General features: G+C 34.4%; 2 protein-coding genes across 24 annotated transcripts in view; both read left to right on the top strand.

The window, feature by feature from the left end:
• dennd3b (DENN/MADD domain containing 3b) overlaps positions 1-14,988 on the top strand; it is a 37,689-nt gene extending 22,701 nt beyond the window's left edge. For 5 of the 8 annotated variants that reach the window (XM_009292467.5, XM_073926134.1, XM_073926133.1 and 2 more), the window contains 8 exons: positions 579-708; positions 794-901; positions 4,388-4,527; positions 5,112-5,278; positions 6,096-6,235; positions 6,417-6,535; positions 6,763-6,900; positions 9,267-10,549. In XM_009292467.5, the coding sequence (XP_009290742.1) occupies positions 579-708; positions 794-901; positions 4,388-4,527; positions 5,112-5,278; positions 6,096-6,235; positions 6,417-6,535; positions 6,763-6,900; positions 9,267-9,470 (1,146 nt within the window). In that variant the 3' untranslated portion in view covers positions 9,471-10,549. Of the gene's footprint in view, positions 1-578; positions 709-793; positions 902-4,387; positions 4,528-5,111; positions 5,279-6,095; positions 6,236-6,416; positions 6,536-6,762; positions 6,901-9,266; positions 10,550-14,664 lie in introns of those variants that run through there. The other 3 variants (XM_073926136.1, XM_073926138.1, XM_073926139.1) reach the window with 2 other exon arrangements.
• Positions 14,989-15,539: 551 nt separating this feature from the next.
• Positions 15,540-18,186, top strand: part of ptk2ab (protein tyrosine kinase 2ab) — a 133,404-nt gene continuing 130,757 nt past the window's right edge. For 15 of the 16 annotated variants that reach the window (XM_073924544.1, XM_073924535.1, XM_073924549.1 and 12 more), the window contains exon 1: positions 15,540-15,701. The gene's annotated coding sequence lies outside the window, so the exon portion shown is untranslated. 16 annotated transcript variants of the gene reach the window in all.

Here is an 18,186-nt window from a genome sequence, read left to right as displayed (position 1 = left end):
ATCAAGTCAGTTAATCCTGACATTGTTTACTATGATGTCCAACACAGGCATCTCTGTTGTAATAACCATGATCATTAGAGTAGTTCCTATATATGTATTATGTGGCAATCATTGTACAAATGCAGTAAGCTCTGTGGTTTACAGTGATATTCCTTCTTGGGGCTCATTGCATTTTAAATAATACATTTAAAATAATCACAAACTGTATATTTATTTACTACACCACACAAGAACAGAACATATTTTAAATTAAAATAATTTGATGAATAATTTGAACAAGGAAGTTGAACATCTAAAACTGGAATTTGTGGTCATTGAGTGCTTTTAGGGTGTGTAATATTTAAAGGTTTCAAAACAATGTTTTTGTGCGTGTGTGTGTGCAATTTCCTATTTGTTTATTTTAATTTCCTACTGCTGGTCAAACATGCACACAGACCCACGTCCTTCCTAATGTAAAAATTGCGCTTTTAAGGTTTTAAGTCTTTTCTTTCTCCATATTTGAGTAGACATTCTTATTGCACCCTTTAAAATGCACAAAATACTTAAGCATCTTTCCTGTGACTTGTACGACTTATCAGGATCCCCAGTATGTGCAGCAGGCTTTGACCAATGTCCTTCTTATGGATGCTGTGGTGGGCTGTTTGCAGACACAGAAGAGTGTCTGCGCTGCCTCCAAACTGGCCTATCATGAAAAGCTACGACAAGAAGGTGTGTTTGAGTCTAAATGCATCAGACTCTATATCATTAAAAGATGAAGACAAGGCTGCTGTATTAAATTCTTTTATTTCCACAGTCCCTGTGATCATCCCCAGAGATACAGCATGGACACTGAAACACAAGATCAATCCATCCCAGAACATGATGAATCCCCAGTCTGTTGATGTCCTGTTCTACTCTCCAGGTCTGCACATTTAGTGCATTAGCTATTTAGGATGTTAAAGCGTCCCTGTTATATTTAAAATCAGTATTATGCTGCAAAGGTATATTTTTGATAATAGTCAAAAATACAGAGTTAAAATATGTATTTTCCTGGTCACACATTACGATAAGGTTTCATTAGTTTATTATAGTTAATGTATTTACTAAAATGATCTAATTATGAGCAATACTTGTACAGCATTCTTTAATTATAGCTTAACATTTACTAATGCTTTTCTAACATCCAAATTCATGCTTGTTAACATTAGTTAATGCACTGTGAGATGAACATGAACTGACAATGAACAACTGTATTTTTCATTAATGATAACTGAAGCCCTAGTTCAATCAAATGATTTTGTCTCGATTTTGGCACTATTTCCTTGGTGTAGTGGAGTTGTAAACAACAAATGGGCATTGTGACACAAGATTCATGACAACTGATAACATGTCTGCGACGCCTCACGACACAATCGCAGAAAGTCTAGCATGTTTAATTTTTTTCCTTGATCTTGACGATGAGTTCCGTCACGAGGGCGACACTGGACAATAGGAGCACAGATTTTCTCAGTTATATCTGCAGGTGCTGCGGTTAATTCTTGGGTCAGGTAATCAAAAAATAGGCTGCATATTAACTAAAGTACTTATTTACTTTTACTTAGTTTCTGAGTTCTCTCACTCTTCCAACCGAGTTTGTTCTTCCAAGGTAATCTAGAAACCCGTTCAGTGCTGGTAATACATTGTAAAAGCCTGTCTTGCTCTTTCAAATTACTTGATTAATTGAATTGAAACTGATCGGCAATGAATGATTTTGTCATTAAAAATTAAAACAGCTTATCTGAATCAGTGAATTTTGCACTTTAGTTTTATTTAGGCTAGATTTAATATTTTTAAACATATTAAATCTGGGTTTTGGCTCTGAAGCATATTTTGCAATCTTGTTAATCGTTTTTCTTGTTTATCTAGTTGATAATTGACCAAGAAAAAATAAATTAAAATTGATACAAATTATACCAAACAAAATTTGTTTCAAAAAGGTTTTTTTTCCCAAGAAAAATATAGGAATTATATTTTTGTTTGTGCCCGACCACTACTCAACTGTGCGGGTGGATGATTTGTTTCACTCCATGGAAAATAAGGATTAAATGAATGCTTTAATTGTTGCATTACAAACCTCTGTCATATATTAACATTTTTTTTAATATGTCATGTTAATATGCTTTCATTTTCACTGTCTCACTTGCAGCAAGTTCAGGCGAGGGAGTGCTTAATAAGCAACCCATTGCTGGATAATATACATTTAGATTTAAAAGAAAATATCTTAATATTAAAAAGGAAATATATATTTTATCCTATCAATGCCATAATGAATGCTCTTAAATAAGTTAGCTTAGTTGTCAGCAAGCATCAGTGTTTATTGAGATTGACATAAGATTAGAAAAAAAAAACATTGAAATTAATAAGAAATATTGTGACTGCTTTAGGAAATAACGATCATAGAAGACGACACGGGATGACTGATAGTGAAGGAATCATGTAATCTGGCCAGGGCTTAACATGAACAAATTCTACAATTAATGCATTGCTCATTGGTTGTTTATGTTAGTAAATGCATTAACATTATCATTAATACATCTTTTGTGTAAAGTGTTACCATTTTTCTTTTACTCCAAAAATCATTAGAATATTTAGAAGAGATCATGTTCTATGGAGATGTTTTGTAAATTTCCAACTTTTCAAAACTTTTTTTAGTTTTAGGTTTTGTAACAAAGTGCGTTCTTTTGTGTGTTTTTGAACAGAGTTGCACAATTTTATTGCGGCACCAGAATGACTTCTAACAAAATTTAGTTACACAACAAAAAGGTGAAGAAAAGGAAGGGGTTTTTTGTCAGTTAAAGATTTTGACAGACTGGAGTTGGTCTAATAAAACAGAAAGACAGGACATTGAATAAACGAATTCAGACAGTATGATAAAACAGCTGATGTTACAATGCAAATTATGAAAATAAAATGTGTTTTTGAGCTTGGATTGATGTAAACCTTTTATTTGATACCTCTAAGACAAAGAAAAACTGTATAATAGTGGCACTTTAATGACCAGGATCCATCCTGTATGAACTGTCCTGACCAAGTTTAATTTATTATTATTTATCGAATTTACCATTTGTGTAATGTAAATGTCTGTGCAATTCTTGACATGTTCTGGCAGGGTCACATGATTAGAAGAAGTGCTGCTGAATTATCTATATTCAAGAAACTGTTGAGCGGGAACAAGTGGAGTGATCTAAATGCTTCTCCCAGTTCACCAGTCATCAGATAATCCACATTTAAGCCTTTGGAGGATGTAGGTTAAATTAAATTAGATGATGTACTCAAGGAATGCTACAATGCCTGCTTATTGTGGATAGAGCTTAATTGCATAATTGCATTAGTATATGGTACACTTGCTTACATGTTAGAAAACATTGTTTTATACAAAGCAAAGGGTTGATTTTAGATTTTAGCCAGATTTTAGAAAACCCCAACAGAAGCTGAGAATGTTAAGCACACTTTATTACAGAAACGTGTATATAGACTCTATGTAGAAGATTTACAGTTTAAAAAATGAAAGCATTTACTCTCCCCCAAGTGGTTACAAACTTTCAAATTAGAGTTACATTTTTCTGTTAAACACAAAAAGAAGATATTTTGAACTGTTAGAAACCATTAGAAGTCATTGACATTTATAGGAGCAACTAGTAAACTATGGAAGTCTATGCTTACCGCTATTCTTCAGACTCAGAGTTTATTCTGTTCAACACAAAAGAAAATACTCTGAGTCTGAAGAATATTTTGGCACGCCAAATATTCTGGTGCGGATCAAATTAAATATTAGGACAACATTGACCAAACACAGAACATTGTTACAAAATAAGTCCAAAAATTGTATAGAATGCTCAAACATATATTTTTTTCTTTTTTATCAACTCCTTTACACACTTTATAAACACTTCACAAGTTCTCAGATGCTAAAAAATACTCATGTCTGTGCCCATGGTATGTTTTGTCATGTAAGAAAATCGTATCTTGTTAGTTTTTTGTGAATATGTATTGCAGTTTTTATAATTTCAAAACTTGCAAAGAGCTAACAAAATGTCGGGAGTTAAAGTGTTTTAAATCTTTTCATTTCACAAAAGTTTTTTTTAAATCATTAACATATTCTTCAAACAACAACAAAAATTGCTTTTTACTAAAAGGTTCTTTTATAGCTACATTCAAATAATGTTGTTTGCTATTTGTTCAAACTACTTATTTGTTTTATGTTAAATCCACTTACATTTGTAAAAACTAGTAATTTAACTTAATTCCTTCATGTTTTCTTAAAAGAAGTGTGGAACCCAGCATTTCTACAGTATATGAAAACCACTTGTTTGGTTCTCCCTGGTACTTATATATTTTAGATAACCCTTTTTTTTTAAACTCTCTTCAGGCCAGCTAACGTTCCCTGACAGTGATGTGGATGTTAATCCAAAGCTGTGGTGTGGTCTCGGCTGTGGAAAAGTGGTTGTGTTTGATGCTGCCAGTTGGTCGCTAAAGCAAAACTGCATTCATTTAGGAGATTCTCGACTGGTAAGATGTAAAATAATTATTTTATCATATTGAAAATAACAGACTGAAAAAATATCTAATTATAATTTGCAAGTCTTTCACAAGTTTTTTTCAGGTAAATCTCTTGTATTATACATTTGAGTAGGTTATTTATTTATTTATTTACTTTGATATTTCACTGTTGGATCACTGTAAATAAACATACACAAACATATTAATTTAAAACTGTAAAACTTTACTTTTTCATTTTTATTTTTGCCTGAACTAAATTATTTAAAAATGATTCTAGTCTATTTCAAGATCTTTCTGGAGTATTTACTTCATAACAAAATCTTTTTTATCAGTGAATTAATCAATGACACTGTCAGATGTTGTATGTCCTTGATCAATTTGTCATCCTCTATTTATTAATTTTCTCAATACTTAGATTTTTAAATAACACATATTTGATTGTTTACCTGTTGACAGTTTATCAAATGTGAATGACACCACCTTGTGGATAGAAAAACCATGGCAGCTTTGTGTTCTAATGTCCTTATATTCATCACTGAAGTTTTTGGATCTATTTTTAAGGGAAAAATGAAAGTTTATTTATTTGTTCCCAGAACTGCATGATGGGACTGGACCAGGATCAGGTGTGGATTGGCTCGGAGGACTCTGTGATTTATATAATCAACACTCGCAGTATGCTGTGTCATAAACAGCTGACAGAGCACAGAGGAGAGCTAACAGACTTCACCCTGGAGAAACTGAGCCCTGAGAGCAGATCAAGGTGACTGTATTCACTAAGACTAAATGCCTGGTCTGTGTATGTATAAACTAGATGTAGATATAAAGAGTGTGCTCGTGCACGTGTGCATGCGCGTGTGTGGTGTTTGTTTACTATCGATGGATTATTTAATGAATTAAATAATAAACTCCATAATAAAGCATAATAATACTAAACAAATATTTTTATTTTATTGTTATTATTTATTTTGGTAATATTTTACATGCGTTTTATTGAAAATATATAAATGAATAATGCAGTAATGTGATAATGTATTATTTTTATATATTTTAATGTATATATTTTTGTTTATTATATAAAAAGTAATAATGTAAATGTTTCAAACATTATTATGTTTTGTTATTGTATTGTCTAAAACACTATTATAATAAACAAAACAATAATATGTTAAATAATTTTATATAATTAGCTTAATATTACAATATTAATATACAATAATATAAATAAATGAATGAGAAATTAAGATTATACATTATATATTATAGTATTATATAGTATAGTATACACAGATAGATAGATAGATAGATAGATAGATAGATAGATAGATAGATAGATAGATAGATAGATAGATAGATAGATAGATAGATAGATAGATAGATAGATAGATAGATAGATAGATAGATAGATAGATAGATAGATAGATAGATAGATAGATTCTTCAAATATTGTGAAAATACAATAGTGAAATGATTTGGAGTTTTTTTACCAGCAGGTGGCAGCATTGTTTATCATATTTTCTCCAGATTTGTCAGCTGTACTTGTGAATACTAAGAAATGTTGTTTTGATGTTCTCTCCAAGTCGAGCGCAGGTGTACTCCTGTAGTGCAGATGGCACTGTGATCGTTTGGGACGTCCCATCTCTTAAAGTAAAGAGGCAGTTTCATCTGTCCTGTGACAGACTGCAGTCCATTCAGATTCACAATGGAGCCTTATGGTGTGGTGAGTTTATCATCAACCTAACAAATCAAGCACTGTTGTTAACTACAAACAATAGCGTTTTATTTATTTATTTACTTTCAGAGTGCTATGAAATTAACATTTTATTTAAATATTAAATATTTGAATTCTGAATTTACAATAACAATCTGAATTTATACTAATTTTTTCATTGTATGTGAAGGTGCCAGGGACTGTATAATGATGCTGAAGCCTAATGGAGATCAGCTTTGGAAAATTCACCTCCCAGACAAAATGAAAGCTACGGCCAATTTCTTCAACAGAGTTACACTGTTTCCAGAGGTTTGTTTCAGTATTTATTATATTAAAAATCAAGATTTATGATATCTCTGCGTAGTCGTTGTGTTTCATCTTTTTCTGTCTGCTGTTTCATAGTGTCTGCACAAACACGTTTAACACCCAGACAGTCAGAGAGGTCAGCCATGCCACTAAATGGTGTGAGCTGCATGAAATTATAATGTGCTCAGATATAACCAATGATCTCAGGCTTTTGATTTTGTGTTTTTTAGAGACAACAGATCTGGACTAGTTTCACAGACTTTGCAGAGCTCTGCATATGGGACTTTAATGACCCTGTCAAACCACCCAAACGGCTCAAGCTTCCAAACTGCAAAGGGGTCACCTGTATGATCAAAGTGAAGAAGCAGGTAACTCAAGTCGCATTTAGTTTAATAGCATAACAGAGATTGTTTCAAAGCTTTACAGTATTAAACAAAAAGATACACACTGTAGTATGTTGATAACTCACAAAATCTGTTTAATATTGAAATAATCTGTTTTCCTAGTTTATATGTGAATCAGTAACCTGGGTTTTTATTTATAAACATTGAAATGGCAAAAAGTGTGTGCGCTTCCCAAGCACAAGGTGCAATCTATTTTAAGATAAACTTGATGGGAGAATGTGCACAGTTGTAAGTAATCTCTAACTTAAATAAACCACATAAATCATACAGCCATAATGAGTGTACGTTCACTTTTAGGAAGGTTTCTCCACACATTTTATAAATCAGACCGCTGGTCATAAGAGAACCGTGTTTGCACAAATTTATCAATAAATCTTAAATAAAAATGAATACATTTCCAGGTGGCGATGCCAGAATGCAACAATGTGCATGTCTAACTCTATGTAATTTTTTTAATGCTAGCTGTCAAGTTAAATAATTGAATTAAAAAGCATCAATTTTAACATATCAGCAGAAAACAAAAGGCTCAACAAAAGTAATATTCTTGAGATGCAGCACTTTGTTACGAGCTTTTCTGCTCCTGCAGGACAATAATTCATTCATTCATTCATTCATTCATTCATTCATTCATTCATTCATTTTCTTTTCGGCTTAGTCCCTTTTATTTATCTGGGGTCGCCACAGCGGAATGGACCACCAACTTATCCTGCATATGTTTTACGCAGCGAATGCCCTTCCAGCTGCAACCCATCTCTGGGAAACACCCATACACTCTCATGCACTCACATGCACTGTGAACAATTTGTAGCTATAGCACGTCTTTGGAGTTGTGGGGGACACCGGAGCACTCTGAGGAACTCCACTCAGAAATTCCCAACCGAGGCTCAAACTAGTCTTTGCTGTTTCGATCAAAGCGTCCAAGTTTGCATTATATTTCCTCTAGTCTTGTTGTTCCATTAATATTTCTGTTTTTCAGAGAATCTTTTTAAACAGTACAGTTTCCAACAAAAAAAATATTAAGGATCTGATAAAAGAAATATTCTTAAAGTACCAAATCAGAACTCTAGCAATATTCTGGTGGGTCATATAAATAAATTAAATTTTTAAACATTAAAAAGTTCAAAATCAATAAAATATCAACGTTGTTATTGGACATCAAATTAAAGTTGTCCTTATATGCTGGCGAGACATTGAATTTTGGTCAGCTGACATCACAACCTAAATCCAACCTAATATTAACATCTTATGATGTTGTGTGCCTGCTGGGATGCCTTATCCCTTGTTTTCACTTCCCAATGTTGGAAGGAATGCACACTACACAAGACAGTGAAATTCTAAGAAGTTTTGTCCTCATTTTTGTGTCTCTAACATTTTGAAAATCATATAAAATGTAAAAGATCTTTTATTGTGTACCCAGCCTAAAATAACTTTTTTCTAGAATAAAAAACTCTCACTGACTCCCAAAATATTAAAGAGATGAAATTAAAATCCTGTCATCATTTACTTTCCCTTGGCTTGTTCCTAACTCATTCAACTTTCATTCTTCTGTTGAACACACAAGATATTTGCCGGATACCTGTAAACTTCCACAGTATTTTTTTCTATATTTAAGTTAATTATTACAGGTTTTCAGCTTTCTTCAAAACATCTTCTTTTTTTGTTTTACAGAAGGAAAAACTAATAATTTCATTAATTATTAAATTTAATAACTTAAAGTGCATTTTTATTTTTTGGTGAACTATTCCTTTAACAAGCCCTCTTGAACTTTAAAATATGTCTCTTACAACCCCTTTTTTCATCACTTTTATCAGTTTCTTCATGCTCTAAATCAGTTTTGCTGGACTGCTCAGCGTGGTACAGAAATATTACTGAATAAAAGTATGAGAATAAAAACGTATTTGAAAAGATGAAGGAAAACATCTTAAAGTAAGGTGTAAAGATGGCATTTGCTTGTCTGAGAATTTAATATGTGTAAATTCCAACACAATCTCACGGCAATTCGTAACTTTTTCATTTAGTGGCTAATTCGTATGAATTCGTACAATCTAATTCATACAATTTAGTACGATTTGCCTATCCCCCAATGACGGTTGGGGTTAGGGGTGGGGTTAGGTGCCACGCCTCCTTTTTAAAATCGTACCATTTTGTACGACTGAACTCGTACGAATTCGTATGAATTAACCACTAAACTGGCAAAACGTAAAATACTTACGTTTTCTCGTGAGATCAGGCTGGTAAATTCACATTTATAATATGAGATAATATGAGAGCATTACATTGTATGTTGTTAAGTCATTTTAAAGAACACTAAGAATCTCCTCTTTTTGTAGGTCTGGATTGGTTGTGGTGGTGGTTCGGGTCTCAGTAAGGTTGTGGGGAAGATCTTGGTGTTGGACTCTGAGAGCTTGGAGGTGGAGAAGGAGCTGGAGGCTCATGAAGACAGTGTTCAAGTGCTGTTCTCAGTTGAGGACCGATACGTACTCAGTGGCTCTGCAAAACTTGAAGGCAGAATCGCCATCTGGAGGGTTGATTAAACAGACTTAAAGTTAAGTCTTTGAGGTCTCAGCTTCACAAATACAGGTGCGTCAAGATTTGAAGCATGCAAGTAGTTTCTCAGGTCTCTTTTTTAGGGTCAAGGACATTTCTATGGACACTTAATTTAACTCTTTAATGTTTGTTTCTCAGAAAATGAAAGTGAAAGACAGATTTATTTTGTAAATATTGTATTTGTAAATGATGTTCACATTCTGCAACTGAGTTAAAGGGAATGTGAACAACAACAACAACAAGATTTACTCAGTTTTTTTATACCACAAATGCTTTCAAACCACAAGATTTTTTCTTCTGGTGAACACAAAAGACAATATTTTTTAAAATGTAGCGATTGACATCTATAGTATTTGTTTTTCCTGGAATACCAGTAGTTACTGGGTCCAACATTCCTCAAAATATCTTCTTTTGTGCTCAACAGAAAAAAGTATAGGCTGTTAATTATGATTCATGTCAGTAAGGGAGTGAACCTAATACTACAAGGCTGTTTGTTACAAGAAAAATAAAATGATTGCTATGTTCTTGAAGCATATATTCCACTTGGGGAATATGATTGCTTAGATCTCATTTATTTCTTTGAAAGTATATGTCTGTAAAGTCTTATGTTAAAACATAAATAACAGTTATTATTTCATTATGAATGAATCTAAAAGCTCAGTCTTTTGGAATATATTTTTTTAAATTGAAAGGAGTTGCCTACACAATTTCCTGAAAAGCAGTGGATCAAAGGGAAGTGAGGTCCAAACTGCAGCTCTGCCTGAGGATGGACTGCAGCCGTAATGAAGAGATTGTGTAACACTCTGCCAGTCCTTGCACTGTTTTTGGAGTGGCTCGTATCGTTGTGTGAAATCCTCTTTAATAGAAAATGCTGTCTGGGTTTTTGTTATCGTCTCTGTGTTTATTTCATATGTTTTGAGGGAAACTTTCTTGCAGAATATATTGGCAGAAATATCTTGGATGTATTTTGCGAGCATATATAAGTCAATCCCTCACAAATCTACTTTTTAAATTCACATTTTTAATAGGAATCTATATAATATTATATTTGTGCATATACATTAGATTAGTCAGTACTGAAGCCAAATCTGGAGCTAATATAACAAAAAAACTACAATAACCGTCCAAAAAATAGTACACCCAAATGTATATGTTATAGAAAAATCTTAAATACACATTTATAAAAAAAGGAACAATCAAGAGAAGCAAAAAGTTGAAATTTTGTAGGTTGTAATTTGTTTGCAATATTTTGCTTGAATTTAATTGTATTATCTTTCAATTTCTAAATATGTTTTGGTGACTAAAATATTATTTGAATAAATATCTGTTTAATAGGTCTGTTTTGTTTAAATGCACCATTATTTTTTTAAAGAGCCCATATTATGGGTTTTTGAAAATTCCCCTCCATGTAGTGTGTAACACAGCTCTAAGTGAAGTGAAGTATCCAGCTAAGGCTTAAATCTGTTAGTGTACAGTGTTTAAAACTGTTGATTCATCTATAAAAGAGTCGACTCATAGTGCTTCAAACGAGTCGCCTTGATACCGATTCATTAGGCGTTTCGCCATGACGTACGAACGAAACCAAGTTATTCACGTGCACGCGCAAACCCGGGAGATTTCAAACCTGAGGCCCCGCCCTCTGACGCAGAAACCCAGACACACACACACACACACACACACACCCACAAACACACAAACATGCCGGTTGATTGAAGTCACACTGCAGATGGATATATTGAGTCTCTACCCAAAGATGAAACCTCAGCATTATAGCCAAGCAGTTGGAAACTACTGGAAACTAATGCAAACTACATGCTACAAAGAATACTTAATCAGCGTTTGTTAAAGGAAGGATCAGTAAAGTGTAACTTACTGATGGACGTCAGGATGGATTTTTCTTCCTCCATTTCTCAAGTGTAAATACGTGCGATTAAAGTTGCCTCGTTGACTCTAGCTTGCAAATGTATTTAGTTGTGATTTGTTACTTGTAACCGCGTGTACTGTATCAGGTTAACTGGCTATATTCTCTTATCGCGTGCAAAGTCACGTTAGCGTCAGAAAGCCGCGTGTGTTATTCCGGTCACAAAATCCAACACGAGGTTATAGTTTGACTGTAACTGTTAGTGCTAACTATTGTACTCGGTGCAATAGTTTGTTTGATACGAATAAAATACGAACTGAATAAACAAAGAGCACTGGTCGCTCACTTACCAAATCTGTAGAGACAGGACAATCACCAGCAACTAGAGCCGCGTCTTTATTTAGAGGAGACTACAATCTGGATCTCAGCGTTTGCAGATGAGAACAGCTCTCAGGTAAACAATAATCCTCCTTAGACACGTAAGTTATTGTTGTCGCGCGTCGCGTACACTGTTAATCCACGCGTGAGTCTGAGCTCTCACAGAGAGAAAATGAAAACGAAACTTAACTGCAGCAAACTATAAAAGCAACACTTCACGCTTGTTTTGCCAACACAACGTGTGTGTGTGTGTGTTTGTGTGTGTGCGCGCGCGCGCGTTGTCGTCCGGAGCAGGGTTAAGTGCGCGTGTGTGTGTGTGTGCACAATATGTGTGTGTGTGTCTGTGAAAAGAGCAGAGTGAGAAGCTAGGAGATCTCCTCAACTGTTTTTGGAGTTTTTGCTCAATAAAATAGTTAGTCGTCTGAATTTTCAAGTCCATAGTCTGTATTTACATTGACCCACTGGCAGCTAAAATCCACGCCTACACTATCGTGTATGAACTGTGATTCCTTTATATTGCTGATTAGCTGTTTGGCTTTTCACTCTCTGACTGAAGGCAGTCAACCAATCGCAACAGACTGTCATTGGTCCAATCAGCGCAGATTAGCTTCGCGCTAAGGAGGGGTTTGGGAACAAATGAATCACTGGACGATTCATACAGGAGTCGCTGGGATAATTAGGTAAAAATAAATGCAGATTATAAGACCATGAAAGTGTTTTTTGACCTTGCATGCATATTAAACTGTTGTTGGAGACCCTTACAACCAAGATATGACCCTATTTCATGTATAATATGGGCTCTTTAAATATTTCCCAAATGATGTTTAACAGAGCAAGAAAATTTACACAGTATGTCTGGTAATATTTTTTCTTCTGGAGAAAGTCTTTTTTTCTGCCGAAATAAAACAAGTCTTGTTTTATTTCGGCAGTTTTTGATTTTTTAATAGCCATTTTAATGTGGAAATTATTAGCCCCATTAAGCTATATTTTTTTGATAGTCTACAGAACAAACCATCATTATACAATAACTTGCCTAATTACCCTAACCTGCCTAGTTAACCTAATTAACCTAGTTCAGCCTTAAATGTCACTTTAAGCTGTATAGAAGTGTCTTGAAAAACATCTAGTTAAATATTATGTACTCTCGTCCTGGCAAAGATCAAATAAATCAGTTATTAGAAATGAATTATTAAACTATTATGTTCAGAAATGTGTTGAAAAAATTCTCTCCATTAAACAGAAATTGGGGGAAAAAATATACAGCATTGCTAATAAATCAGGGGGGCTAATAATTTTGACTTTAACTGTATATAACTCTAAAGTGAAAAGCTAAATTCAAAATACATGCTTAAATCTAGTATCTGGGCTTTTTGTTATTGTATGGTTCTACAGTGCTTAGCATAAATGAGTAGGTGAATTAAATTAGCTAAATTGACTGTAGTGTATGTGGGTGAAAATGCAACAGTGTATGGGTGTTTCCCAGTGTTAGTTTGTGGCCGGAAGGGCATGCGCTGCGTAAAACACATGCTGGATAAGTTGGCGATTCATTCCGCTTTGGCAATTGCTGATTAATAAAGGGACTAAGCTAAAAAGAAAATGAATAAATAAATGAATTTTAGTGAAAATCAATATTCTTGCATTTTTTTCAAACACTTTCACTGTTTTATGTCACATATTATAATGATAGTGACTGTAGAGTCAGTATTTGTCTTTAATATTCAAATAAAAATGACTTAATGAACATGGAGTGGCTGTAGAGGTGTTTGCAGAGGGCCCCTTGGCTGGATATGTGCCACCCCTGCAGAAAGCAGTGATTGGCTGATGTGCAGAACTGTGACCCCGGGGTCACTCATCTCACTGTTACACGTCACTGGAAGGAATTTTGGGATGTGTCTGAAAGACAAAGCCTGCACACATCCATCCTGTCCCAGCGTCCCTGGAGTGTGTGTGTGTAGGCGCACAGCACAGATCAGTGCATTCAGAACTGCTGCGTGGCATTACAATTCATTTGTATAATTGAGATGCAAAATAAAAGAACACTGAATAATGGGGAAAACATTGTGTTCTTTGAAATCAAAACAATATGAGTCATGTTGACAGGTACAGCCATAATGTAATTTGGAGGAATACATTTGGTTTTCCTTTTGATGGCAACATTCCCAAATTAATTTGAAAATTAATCCACAGTTCAGTGTTTATGATCTGTCTATATATAGTCTGTTGTACAGGTTAGTTTTTTGTCAGCAAATTCATTATTACCTAGTTAATATTTTAGTCTCAGGTCGAGTCAGCCATATTGGTGTGACCGATTCAGAACTGCAGCTGCATTGGGAAGCGCGAATCATTTTTTGAATCGGTTCGTTCAGCCGATCCCTTCAAACGAATTTACTCACCAATTCTTTTGAGTCATCTTTCTAGAGAACGTGATTCTTTTCTAAGTCAACAGATTCAGCGATAGATTGTTAGATTTTAAAGTCAAGTGAGTTTAAATATGTTGTATTTGTTTATATGGCATACAAATGTTGATTTTGGTGCTTTTATTTGATATGCTCCCCCTATGTCACATATGATAATGAACTGTTGTTTAATTTATATAGAGCCCCCACATGAAATGTGTTAAATATATATGCATTATAACTTTAAATTAAGTCTTGTAGTTGTTGTTTTTGTTAAGCCAGAGCAGGAAAACTTGCGATTATCTAACAGAAAAAAAATGAAGACATTAATATGAAAACAGTTAAAAGAGGGACTTTCAACACAACCAGTTACTAATAGTTTAATTAGTATAGTAAATAGTACAGTAAATATGTAAAGTAGCATTTAATTAAATATTCATTTAAGTAATGTAATTAATGTAATTCAAGTAATGTATTTTTTAAATGTATTGTTTAATTAAAAATGTTTACTGATTCATTCATTCATTAATTTTCTTGTCGGCTTAGTCCCTTTATTAATCTGGGGTTGCCACAGCGGAATGAACTGCCAACTTATCCAGCAAGTTTGCCCTTCCAGCCGCAACCCATCTCTGGGAAACATCCACACACACACTCATACAAGTCTTTGAACTGTGGGGGAAACCGGAGCACCCTGAGGAAGCCCACGAGAAGGCAGGGAGAACATACAAACTCCACACAGAAACGCCAACTTTCGAAGGTTCGAAGCCAAGGTTCGAACCAGCAACCTTCTTGCTGTGAGGCAACAGCACTACCTACTGCACCACTGCCTCGCCATGTTCACATGTATTAAGTAAAATTATACCACCGGAATGTGCATCATTTCTTGGCTAGGGACACATTTTATATCTGAAAGCTGTTGTTAGCAAATCATAATAATCATCATCATCAACAAAGCAATACATCTACCAATGAAAATATATTATTAAATTTGCTATTGAAAACCATGCAACTACATAAACTGCAATTTGTTGTCAGTAGGGGTTTCCACCAGCTACCAGTTTCATCAGCTATATAGCTACCTGTTTCAAAACACAGCTTGAGCTGGTATTAGCTTGATTTTCCAGTAGGAATTAGTAATATTATTTACAATTGGAATCATTTGAAAGTAAGTGGTAAGTAACTTTTCACTTTATGGGTGAACTATCTTTTTTAATTTCCAAAAGGTTACTTTAAAATAAGGGAACGTATGAGCAAAAGATGCTGATGAAAAGTTATAAGTTATAAGGAACGATAAAAATATGTCTTGGCTCCATGTTTTCCAAACGCGTTTGGAGTCGGTTCCACAGAATCATCAAAAAGATTCGGTTCATCTTAATGATTCATTCGCGCTCGCTCATCACAAGCAAGCGAGAGTGAGAGCAAGAGGGAGGATTCCGGCTTCAAATCCACTACAGACCCCACGGAGCCTTGGACAGACCCGCAAACAGCGTTAACACTGGATACAAATCAAAGCTAAACACTGCGGATTATAAGCGGTCCATCTGGAGGGCTCGTTTTTGGAGACGTCCGATGAAAAGAATACGGTAAATCTGGCTTCTCCTTTAGAGTGCACATTTTACATTTGCTATAATAATTGCAATAACTGTGTTAGCCTGGTAGCATAGCGTAGGGGGCTCGTATCTGTGCACTTGGACCTGGAGAGTGGTGGTTTTCATGGGCCGTTCTGACATGTTGTGTTGCGTTACATTGTGAATGCGAGGCGTGTTATTGTATTGCAGCGTGCTTGGGATTCCCGTATCATTAGGAAATTACAGATAAAAGTCAGCCGTGCGCCGTTTTGCAGGACAAAAGTGCCCCTGGCAGTGCGAAAGAGGGTATACCTAGTCATTTCAAGCCAATCCCAGTGTTTTGTGCTCACGGGGTGTGCGTCGTGTCACGTTTTACAGCAATCTGTATGTTTAATAAGCCGGTGGAAATCTCTCGATCGCCGCTGGATTGTTGTGCTGAGTTTAGTGTGTTGTGTTTGGGGCTGTGTGTATTGATGTCAGACTGTTTCTGTTCACATGGTGAGCAGAAAACAATAACAAGAGACACACAATGCATTCAGTTGGCTTTACATGTTTACTGTAGTATTATTTGGTTATATTTGAGTGCTTGTAATATTTAATTTCTGGCTGAATGTGCAACCATTGCGTTTATTTATTAGAAAGTCACCTGCTTCAGTCAATATACACAGAAGCGGTGTCTAATATCGCAGGGAGGTTTGGTATTGTTGAATTTCACACAATTGAGGTAAAGTTGGTTTTATATTCGCACATTCAGAGTTTCCCCTTATTAATATATTTTCAGATAAGTATTGTTTGCTAATTCTAAATAGGAAAATCATATTAGCAACCAATGGCTATCAACATACAACATTGTTTACAGTCAATTGTGCTGTTGTTTTGAATTCATGCTACATGCTAGTGTATTTCAGACCAAATATTGTATGATAAACAATATAGGGACCATGTCACAAGTTGACATTGTTTAAAAATTGAACGAATGTGCGAATATAAAAAGCCAACTTTACCTTAAAAATGGAATACTATACAAATGCAGGTTAACTATGTTTATTTATTATGTCCACCCTAGACACAACTCCTGATTTTGATGGTAATCCAATAATGCTCGCCGTTTGTGCTTTGAACAGTAATTATTGTGAAAAACGCTATAAAATTAAACTTGAATTGAATTATCACTTAAAATTAAGGAGATAGCCTGGAAAAGGACATGTTAGCAAGGTGAGAAATGTTGTATGAGATAAAGGCTACAGTATTGAGGAAAAGTTGGTTTTATATTTGCACATTCGTTCATTTTGACAGCCTCCATGTTGTTTACCACACTACTTTGAATATTCAGTCTGAAATAGCATGTAGAAGGACTTTTAAAAAACATTAGCACAATTAAATTGTTGTACTTTGATCGTCACTCCCTGCTAATGATCTTCTAATTTAGAATTTGCAATGTTTATCTGTAATTATATTATTAAGTAGAAAGTTTAAATGTGCGAATGTAAAAGCAACTTTACCTGAATGCTGCATCACATTGTTGATTTGTTAAAGTTTTGTGCTTTGTTGCTTCTTTTTATGCTGACTTATCAGATTTGTGATTGAAGTGTTTTTTTGTGTTTTGTTTTTATTTCCAAATTTACACTGTACAGGTGTCACAACAGCACATCTGAAGTGACAGTGACAGTTACTGTTTCTCTTTATGCACACTTTTTATTGCTGCTCAGAGGAAGTATAAATATATTTACACAGCCATTACTGATGCTCAGTTATGTCTGGCTGTTAATGCAGCATTACACTTGAACACTGTGTTTTATTAGGCATTGAACTGCCTTAAGGAGAACACTTGCCATAAAATCAACCTCAGAATGTTGTCAGAACACCATTTCGACAAACGGGTCTAAAATTGATTTTCTTTGAGTGCAAGTATGCTTATTTTCATTGAAACCAAGGTCTGCTGTTTTTTTAAAACAGTAGGTCAGTCAGTTAGCCGCTACCGACGCTTAAAGGTTGGTGTCTGTCTAATAAAAAAACATACAAGCAAAACGAAATGAATACCTCAGTGCTATTTGCAGAGGGTGTGGGTTAAATGTAACAATGTGGTAAATAATAATCGTTTTTTTGCATTGACCAGTCATTTAATTTCAGAAGTCACAGATTACATGCTGAACACTGTACATACACATTAGGGCTGCACGATATTGGAAATATCTGATATTGCGATATAAATACAGTTTGAATAGCTGTATTAGATTTTTTTTTTTATAATATTTGAGTACAAAAATTGAATAATAAATATGCAAAAAAAATGCTTTTCTTAATTTTTGAAAATTTCATTTTTCTTGTTTCAAGTCCAAATATCAAAAAAAATCTAAGACCAAGAAAAAATATTGCTTAGCTTTCACAGAGAGATAAAATAAGTGAAAATTGAGAGTTTCTTGTTTTAAGGAAATTATCTTCCTGTGGGAGGAAGTAAAATAAGCTTGTTATCACTTTAAAATGTGGCTATTTGGGCTAG

This window comes from Danio rerio, chromosome 16, assembly GCF_049306965.1.
Source record: "Danio rerio strain Tuebingen ecotype United States chromosome 16, GRCz12tu, whole genome shotgun sequence".
NCBI classification, from domain to species: Eukaryota; Metazoa; Chordata; class Actinopteri; order Cypriniformes; family Danionidae; genus Danio; species Danio rerio.
This window is presented reverse-complemented; position numbering and strand designations above follow the sequence as displayed.